A 10,291-nucleotide genomic window follows, 5' to 3' on the forward strand; every position below is an offset into this window, starting at 1 on the left:
CCCTGAAAGAAGATAAGTTCCTTGAAGTCAGAGGCTGTTTCACTTGTCTTTGTCTCCACTTTACTCAGTCTCTCACATACACACACACATTGTCATATAGTAGGTGCTTAATAAGTGACTGGTGATTGATTAATAAAGACAAATTATCTTCAAAAAATACAGATTTGGCCATGCAAGTATATCTGATTTATTTACAATATCACTGACTGAATAAGTGAACTAAAAGGATATTTTCCAAACCCATGGTTGTGTTATTTTTAAGTCTATTTCATATTTCAAAGTATGCACGTTTAGGATTTTTCCTTGGTGACATTTTTATTCCACTTAACTTGTTACAATCAAATATACTTCTAAATAATTTTAATGAGATTACCACAAGTATGTAGGTAAAGCTAAGATTAGGGAGAGAAAATGTATTTTCATTCTCATTGCCAAATTTTCTTAAAACAATTTTTAAAAAAACTAAGATCTTGGGGAGGCCAAGTGGCGCAGGGAGTAAGAGAGCCAGCCAGCTGGGCTCAGGAAACCAGGTCGGTTCCCGCCTCAGATACTTGGCTCCCACACAAAAAATAACTGGCCGTGTAACCTTGAGCAAGTTACTTAACCCCAGTTGCTTTAAAATAAATAAATAAATAAAAATAAAAAACTAAGATCTTAAAACCTGAAGAACAGCTAGTAATTGATGGAATACACAGAAAAAAAATGCTTTAAGACAGAGTAAGGTTTAAGTGTAAAGAAGCAAGGATATACATAGATACATAAATAATATAAATGATACTACATACACAGGTAGCCCAAAAAATGTTTCACTGAAGACCTATTAAACAACTTCATAACATTTTAAAAACTTTAAATAACTGATACTAAATTCTCCTGTCTTTTTACCCTGGTACCAAAAACTGAAATGATGCTACAAATTTCAAATCATGAAATGGACCTCACTTCCAAATATATCCAAAGCCCAATAATATACAAGTGGTACCAATGTTTTATTCTGCATCTGGGATAAAAAAAAAAAGCAGAAGAACTAACGTTAGATTTAATATTACAAGCCTGGGGGTCCCAACAGAGTTGGAAATGAGTCCCAACAATTTTCAGCCTTCCTCTCACACTTACTGAAGCCTGAAATCCTAGCTGAGTGCTCAACCTGGAGCCTCTGAGCTTCTGTACAATGTGGGCAATAATAAGAGACAGATCCGTCTCTTCCTGCAGCATGTTCCCTTGGTGCTGGGGAAGGCGCAGGTGGGGATTGGGGGGAAACCGCTGGGTCCGGGAGAAGAAACGTTAACCTCAACTCCACAGAAACTTCTCCAGGGCCCTTTTAACAAAGGGACGCTTCCGCGTTACCAAGCAACTGCAGACGCGGCGTGTGCTTCCTTCTCCGAGTCCCGCCCAAAGTTTCTCATCATAATGGTTCCGTGACAGCAAAGGAACCTAGGCCGGTAAGGCCAGCAATGTGGCGCTTTCAAACACTCCATACAATCCAGGCTAGAGTGTGCCCATTTTGTCTTGCAATTGTCTTGCAGTCTGAGAGTTCTTCCCAGAAATGTAGAGCAACAGAAAAACAGCAACTCTTAAATCAAGCAGCCATTAAGACGGAAATGAACTTTAAAAGTTAAATCTGTACTCCAGTAATGCCTCCCTAGTACAGCATTTACTTACCAGGTCACAGACCTGGTGCCCACTTCTCAAAACATTGCAACTGGAAGTACCATACATTTGGATAATGGGTGTCCCAAAAGTCATAGGGCAGTTTTAAACTAGTAAAACGTAAAACTTTAAATGTTTAAGCTACATTAAAGCTTAAAACTTCCCTATGACTTTTGGGACACTGTATCTACCTCTTTCATTAACTACCAAATAAAGGGTTTCCCATGTCCCTGCGGACTCTGTTCTTCTGGTATATTATCAGTCTTTCCCCCAAAAGCTGTTTCTACCTAATCTTCACGGGATTTTCATTTTTTTCTGCAGTCCTCAGTTGTTTTTAATTTTTAAAAATCGAGGCACTGCTATTAACTAGTGACATCTCATATCCTTTAAAAAAGTAAATTAAATTTTTTTAAAATAAAAACAAACGTTTTTAAAAGAAACATAACACCAGGGCTGTTCTCCCTGCTCATTTCTGCTTCCTGACTTCTTTCAAGTCCTGGCTAAAATCTTACCTTCTACAGGAAGGCTTTCCCAAATTCACTCAGAGTATAGCTCCTTAGTACATAGTTGTTTGCATATCGTTTTACCCATTACACTGTTAGGTTCCTAGAGAGCACGGGACAGTCTTTTGCCTTTCTTTGTGTCTCCAAGGCTTAGCACAGTGCCCGGCACACTGTAAGCCAGAGCTTGATATATTTAAGCTACTTAATGTTTACTAATACAAATGAATAAACATAAATCTACACAGCACATGCAAATAGTACCTTAATCTTCCCTGCTTGCAAACCCAAATAATTTTAAAAGAGCTGAAGGAAATTTAGTGCTCCGTAATTCAAAAGCAAAATAGGAGATTTGTTGAAGGTTCATAGGAGAGACAGAAGTGCAAATATTTGAAGGGTAGACAGGTTTTCTTTAAAATTTAATTATCTACAAAGAGTTCAGCAAAAGCTGAATGACCTTGCCGTCTTCAAGGTATCTATTCACAAATCTCATTGCCTATAACCTCAAATGCACACATCAGTCTTTTTTTTTTTAATTAAAGAATCATACGTGTTGTTAGTAAGATGCAAAATCTTGACGGATGAGTGGGGTAAAACGGAGAGGGGAAGGTGCTGAAAGGTTAAGCTGGGAGGAGACCGACAAGCAAAGGAAATAGGAGCCTGGAGGTAACCGCCCGCCCTCCCCCTCCATTCATCCATCCTGGAGCCCGGACTTTCCCGGCAGAAGCTGCGGGAATGAAGTTAAACGAAAACACTTCCCTCTCCTCCTTCCCCAAATTAATAAACAAAGAGGCCCCCAAGGCTCCAGGGCAGCACATTCGGCTTCCAGGGCCCACCCACGCAGCCACGGAGCAGGCAGGAGGGGACAAAGGCGCGGCCTCGGGACTCGGAAACCCAGAGGTAGATACCACAGCAAAAAGGGCAGACAGCGCCGGGAAACCCCGGGGCAGGGCCGGGCCGGGCCGGGCCGTCACTCACCCAGGCCTGGCGCTCCAGCTGCGAGTAGAGCCGCGAGCCTTTGAGCTTCTGGACAATATGGGCGATGGTCAGCGACAGATCCTCCTCCTCCTGCAGCATGTTCCCCGCGCTGCCGGTCAGTCTGCAGGTCGAGGCGAGGCCGAGCCGCTGCGGCGGGGAAACGGGACCCCGTGTCCGAGGTACTGGCAGGGACGCCAGCCCTGGTGGACGCTACACCGGGACTCTGCGGGCGTTACCAGGCAACTGCATGGGCGGCCGGTCCGTCCCTCTTAGTGTTCCCCACAGCCCCTGAGGTCCGGAACGCAAAGATTCCGCACTCTCTGCGAGGGGCTTTCTCCTTAGCTCCAAGCAGAGGGTTTAAGAGAAGAAGGGAAGAAAGAAAGAAAGAGAGGAAGGAAGTGTGGAAGAAAGAGTGAAGGAGAGAAAGAAAGAAAGAAATAAAGAGAGAAAGAAAGAAAGAAAGAGAAAGAGAAAGAGAAAGAAAGGAGGGAGGAAGGAAGAAAAAAGAAAGAAGAAGAAGGGAGAAAGGAAGAAAAAGAGAGAGTAGAGAGAAAGAAGAGAAAAGGAAGGAAAGATAGACTGTTTTTCAGAGTTACACTATACCTGAGTACACTAGAAAACCCAGGTGCCACTTCCACCAACCCCTTTTCTTCCAAATGAAACAGAAAAATTCAGCAATATACACAGAAGCCCACCAACCCCCTTCCCAAAGAAACAAAAATTCAGCAATATATGCAGGAAGCCGTTCTTTCCTTTACCACACCCATAACTAGTTCCTCTTGCTTGCTGTTAATACCAGTATCAAACCAACATTCTCTAAACTACTTAAGTAGATGTCAGGCATTGGCAGCTATGAGAAACTCTGCTCCTACAACCTGGAGGGGCACAGCTACTCCCTCTTTGCCAGGGTATTTACTCTAGGCTGACCCTCTTCCAATAATATATGCTGACATTGTGCTAAACACTGGAGATCCAACTACAAACAGCCCCTGACCACAAGGAGCTTATATTCTTTTCCAGGGATAAACCACATTCACAAATAAGAAAATACAAAGTATGTACAATACAAATACAACATAGTTTCAAGTATAAAGCACTAAGAGCAGAGGTAATGATTCCAAGGGGGTGGTGGTGGTGAGGATGGAGAGCATTCCCAGTGAGAGAAATTGTAAGTGCAAAGGCTAAGAGAAAGAATGCCATATACAGGCATTCAGCTGACTCTGAGTTTCAAATTTAGGTGACTGGAATAATGGCAGTGCTTTGAACAGAAATAGAGAAGGTAGAAGAAGGCTGGTCAATTTAAGAGGAAAGATAATGAGTTCCATTTTGGACATGTTAAGTTTGAGATGCCTGTGGGATGTCCAAATGAAAATGTCTGACAGGCTGTTAGAGATTTAAGATTGGAGCTCAGGAGAGATATAAGGGCTGGATATGTCCACTTGAGAGTCATCTCTATAGAGATGGTATTTAAACCCATAGGGACAGATGAGATCACCAGGAAGAATTACAAAGAGAAAAGAAAAGCAGACCCAGAATAAAGCACTCATCCACTCAGTCAGGAAATTGATGATGAAAGTCACTGAGGAGTAATCAACCAGGCAGAAAAAGAGCCGGGTGGGGCGGTTAGATGACAAAGTGAATAGAGCACCGGCCCTGGAAAGAAATGATTGGTAACCTTGAAGAGAACTATTTTAGTCCAGTGATAAATATGGAGGATAGATTGCAAGGGCTAAAAGTAGAAAGTGAGAACATGAAAACAATCATTTTACTCACTCAGGTGCTAAGAGTGGATTTGGGAGCAACAATTCAGGAGAAAGCCATAAGACTCTAGGAATACAGTTGGGGTTGCCTCCCATAGTTCCTGGAGGGATATTTGATTCTCTAGGAGTGTTTCCACTCTTTCCCCCTCCTTGCAGTGGATTGTGGCATGGTTCCAATGAGACTATGGCATTAACCCAAAAGTTAAACTTAGGGTAGAAAGATGGAACATATCCCACCTTTCCCATATCTGCTAATCTTAGGGCTTGTCACCCACACAACTTGCTACCCCTTTGTCCATTATCATTCAGCATTCCTAGATTCTGTTCCCTGTCATGGCTGGTCAATGCAAAATTCCACCCTTTCCTCTTCTGCTCCATGCATCAGACAGGAAAGAAAGTCAAGACTTGAGACCAGGGCAGCTCTACTGGCCACACCTAGCATACAGCCACACCCTCTCTCCTAGATCATCCTTCGACTACAATAGGGGTTGTGCTTTTTTATTACATTTTGGGTGGAACACAATGAGTTAGGCAGGATGAGTAGGAATGAAAGATGGGTTGTGATCTATATCCCAAATTTCATTACATTATCTTTATCCCCAAACCCAAGCTTCTTCCAGGTTGAAATGCAACAAAGTATGGATCCATTCTGCTGTCTATGCTCATTTTGATCCAAAAATTAGCACCGAGACAACACAGGTTCTCCACCAGCCAGCACTACACCATCCATATGTGGAAAATTGAGAAATTTTGAATATTGCAGATAAGTTCACTTGCCTTGGCAGTATACTGTCCAGGGATGCCCACATAGATGATGAGGTTGATACACGCATTGACAGAGCTAGCTCAGTGTTTGGGAGGAATCCAAGAGAAATATGGGAGAGAAGAGGTGTCAGGCTGCATAGCAAACTGAAGGTCTACGGAGCCCCTGTGCTGACCTCGTTGTTGTGTGCCTGTGAAACCTGGACAATAAACCAGCACCATTCCAGGAAACTGAATCACTTCCATCTGGATTTACTGAGGATGATTCTGACAATCACCTGGTGAGATGAAGTACTAGACATTGAGGTTTTTTCTCGAGTTAAAATGCCAAGCATTCAAACTCTACTACAAAGAGTGCAACTCTGATGGACTGGCCACATTGTTCAAATGCTCAATGTACATTTGATTAAAAGATTATTTTACAGAGAATTCACACAAGGCAAGTGCTCACATGGAGGGGACAAGAAGCAATACAAGGACACCTTCAGGGTCTCTGAAGAACTTTGGAATCGATTGCATGACATGGGAGACACTGGCAAAGGACCATTTAGCAAGGCATGCCTGAATCAAAGAAGGCTCTGTGCTCTTTAAGTGAAGCAAAATTGCAGTAGCTCAAAAAGAATGTAAGATGTGCAAATTTAGAGACATCTCCACTCCAAATGTTCATGTGGACTATTACTGCCCAGCCTATGGTAGAGTTTTCCAAGCTTGTACTGATTTGATCACCCACAGTCAGATACATTGTACCTTGATTCCAACATGGTGATATCATTTTGGTCCTCTTTGAGAATGAAGGACAACAACTAACCAATCAATTTTATGTGGAGTGAGATAATTGATGATTGACTCAATCAATGATCACTCTTAAACATGTCAGCATTTTTCAAATTATTAAATAAGTATACCCAATTTTTTTCTTCTTTCTCTTTAAAAAATGTTTTTGTTAAAAGGAATGATTCATTGGGAAATAGGTAAGCAGAGAGATACAGGGAGGAATCCAGGAATTTGAAAACAAAAGATAATAAGGATAAACTTGAAGCCTTCCTGATGAGATCAGTAAGGTTATCCATTATCACTACTATCTTTCAATATTGTATTAGAAATGCTAACTATATCATATCAACAATAAAACTAGCAGAAACCACATGATTATCTCAATAGATGCAGAAAAGGCTTTTGACAAAATACAACATTCATTCCTATTAAAAACACTAGAAAGTATAGGAATAAATGGAGCCTTTCTTAAAATAATAGGTAGCATCTATTTAAAACCATCAGCAACTATTATATGTAATGGGGAGAAGCTAGAAGCATTTCCAATAAGATCAGGGGTGAAAAAAGTGTGTCCACTATCACCCCTCTTATTCAATCTGGTACTAGAAATGTTAGCAGTAGCAATTAGAGAAGAAAAAGAAATCAAAGGAATCAAATTAGGCAAAGAAGAGACCAAGCTATCACTCTTTGCAGATGATATGATGATCTACTTAGAGAATTCTAGAGAATCAAGTAAAAAACTACTTGAGACAACAAATAAATTTGGCAAAGTTGAAGGATATAAATACTCGGAATTCTTATGTATTTCTAATGAAATTCAACAGCAAGAGATAGAAAGAGAAATCCCATTTAAAGTTACTGTAGACATTATAAAATATTTAGGAATCTACCTGTCAAAACAAATCCAGGACCTATATGACCACAACTACAAAACACTTTTCACACAAATAAAGTCAGATGTAACTAATTGGAAAAAAAAAATTGGAAAACGAATACAGCTAAAATTAGAAGGAAAACGGGGAGGGGGGTGATTTAAAGCAAATTTCTCAAATAAAGGTTTTGTTCTCAAATATATAGGGAATTGAGCCAAATTTATAAAAATATGAGACATTCCTATTATGATAAATGGTTGAATAATGTGAACAGTTTTTAGAAGATTCAAAGCTACCAATACTCACATAAAAAATACTCTAGATCATTATTGATTAGAGAAATGCAAATTAAAACAACTGAGATACTACTTCATACCTATCACATCAGCTAATAAGACAGAATAAGAAAATGACAAATACCAGAAGGGGTATAGAAAAATTGGGACACTAATACACTGTTGGTGAAGTTGTGAACAAGTCCAACCATTCTGAAGAACAATTTGGAACTGTATCCAAAGGGCTATAAAACTATTCAAACCCTTTGACCCAGCAAAACCACTACTGGGCCTGCATCCCAAAGAGATCAAAGAAAGGGGAAAAGAACCAGTTTGTACAAATATATTTATGGTGATTTTTTTTGTGTGTGCGGTGGAAAGGAATTGGAAATCGAGGGGATGCCCATTAATTGGAGAATAGTTAAACAGGTTGTGATGGGTGATTGTTATGAAATACTATTGTGCTATAGCAAATGATTAGAAGGATGGTTTCAGAGAAAAGGGAAAATTTTTATGAACTGATACAAAGTAAAGTGAACAGAACCAGGAGAATAAGCTATACATAGTAACAGCAATACTGTATGGATGATCAACTGTGGAAGATTTAGCTACTCTGATCAAGACAATGATTCAAGACAATTCCAAAGGACCCATGATGACAAATGCTATCTACCTCCAGAGAGAAAACTAATGAACTAAGTATAGAATAAAGTATATATTTTTTACTTTCTTTATGTTTCTTGTCTTTGTGTGTGTTTTCTTTTGCAACATGGATGTTATGAAAATATGTTTTGCATGAGTTCACATGTATAAATCAATATCATATTGCTTATGTGTAATAATAATAATGTATAATATAATAGATAATAATGTATAATATAATAATGATGTATAATATAATAATCATATGCAAAAAGATATTGCATATCTCAAGGGGTGGGGGAGAGTGGGAGGGAAGGAGAGAATTTAGAACTCAAAATTTTAAAAATGAATGTTAAATATTTTACATGTAATTCAGAAATATTTAATGAAATAAAAATATATTAATGCAAAAATAAAATAAAAACAAATGATCTCAATAAAAATCTATTTTAAAAGACACACAAAGGAGAGTAGAAGAAAGCTTAGAAGAGAACACAAACCAGCAAGACAGTATTAGAACTCCTATGCTAAATTTCATGTATACTTTAAAAGCTTTTCTTTGTACATGGAAATTTTTTATTTAATTTTTTATATCTCTCAAGTTTATAACAATAAAATAGAAAAAGAAAAACAAGAACTCTATGAATGCTTTCATTTTATAGATGAAGGAACTGCATCCCAGAGGAACTAAGTGATTTGCCAAAAGACACAAAGGGTGTATTCTGTACCCAGCACTCTTCCAACTGAATCATGGAAGAGATGTTCTAAAATTCTCAACACAAAATCATTTTAATTCAAAAGCAGTTCCTATAGTGGAATGAGCACTAGATAAAAGCAAGAGACAAGCTCTAGAATTAAGCAGTGGTAGTTTAGAAGAAATCATCAAACTGTTCTCACCTTCAGTTTTGTCATCTTTAAAATGGGGTGAGCAGTGGGGAGAGGAGTTAGGATCATATGACTTCTAAGTTCCCTTCTCATTCTAAAGTTCTATGATTCTAATATTCTAACCATTTAAATAAATGCCAAATAGTAAGCTTGGCAAGGAAAAAGGAGTGTTGTTAAAAGTAAAGACCATGTAGAGGATTATAAATAAAGAAAAGTTGAAATTTCTTGCCTTACAGGAAAGGTACTATTTAAAGTTAACACAAAAGCAAATGTTAGACGGAACTGTCGTATTGGCTACTGACTAGAAACACAAGAGTTCTTTTTATTCATTGGAGTAAACTTTTGAAATTATGTAACTACGCCTTCTATGTCTTGACAGCTTTTAATATCTTCTTCTACATTGTTAATCTGGGGTATTAGAAGAGTAATGTAATTCTAATCAATCCTACAGATGCAATCTTGAAAATTTAAGAATCATGGTTATTAAGTGAAAAGCAGTTCTGAATGATCTAGCTGAATAATGTTGTTTCAGACCATTCTTTCTGAAAAGCAATATTTTTTAATCTAATAAATGGCTGAACCCAAAGGTCAGATTTTTCTATCACTCTTCAAAGCTAATATAATCAAGCTCAGGGAATTTGGAAGATAATTTCTTATTGGAGAGCAGTTATTTCTCCTAGGAGTCTTAGACTTTAAGCATATTCACTTATTTCCAGAACATCAAAGGCTCATGGGCTTTATCTGACACCTAGAAACATGATTTCTGTTTCATTTTTTTCTTTCAACAATTAAGTGACCTAGTCAGAGTGAATCTAGACATTATATGTAATGAGGCAAGATTGTAGGGATCCTACTGGCATGTGTTGCTGTGACTTCAAAGGAGTTCACAGAAGAACCAGACTAGCCTGTCAATATTGGAGGCATTTGGGGATTTTTGTCAGAACTGTGATTTCATCTATCTGTGGATCTTCTAATGTGAAATTTTCTAATGTAGAAAGTTCTGGGCTTAGAAGACCATAGATAAAATAATGATAATAATAATAATAACAATTAGCATTTATCTAGTGCTTTAAGGTTTGAAAAGCATTTTACATATATTATTTCATTTAATCTTCACAACAATCTTATGAGGTAAATTTTATTATCTCCATTTCACAGATGAAGAAACTAAGATGAAGAAAGGTTAAATTAAT

At 38.3% G+C, this 10,291-nt stretch overlaps 1 protein-coding gene across 3 annotated transcripts in view; it reads right to left on the reverse strand.

Annotated features, from left to right (window-relative positions):
- Positions 1-3,500, reverse strand: part of TBC1D19 (TBC1 domain family member 19) — a 144,117-nt gene extending 140,617 nt beyond the window's left edge. Inside the window, exon 1 of one of the 3 annotated variants that reach the window (XR_011164570.1) lies at positions 3,129-3,499. Coding sequence is in view for 2 of the 3 variants with exons in the window: in XM_069068830.1 (XP_068924931.1) it covers positions 3,129-3,227 (99 nt within the window). In the remaining variant the exon portion in view is untranslated. Of the gene's footprint in view, positions 1-3,128 lie in introns of all 3 variants that reach the window. The other 2 variants (XM_069068830.1, XM_069068828.1) reach the window with 2 other exon arrangements.
- Positions 3,501-10,291: the final 6,791 nt, after the last annotated feature.

This window comes from Petaurus breviceps, unplaced genomic scaffold, assembly GCF_028583685.1.
Source record: "Petaurus breviceps papuanus isolate PSGF00001 unplaced genomic scaffold, PetGlider_PUasm1.0 140, whole genome shotgun sequence".
NCBI lineage: Eukaryota > Metazoa > Chordata > Mammalia > Diprotodontia > Petauridae > Petaurus > Petaurus breviceps.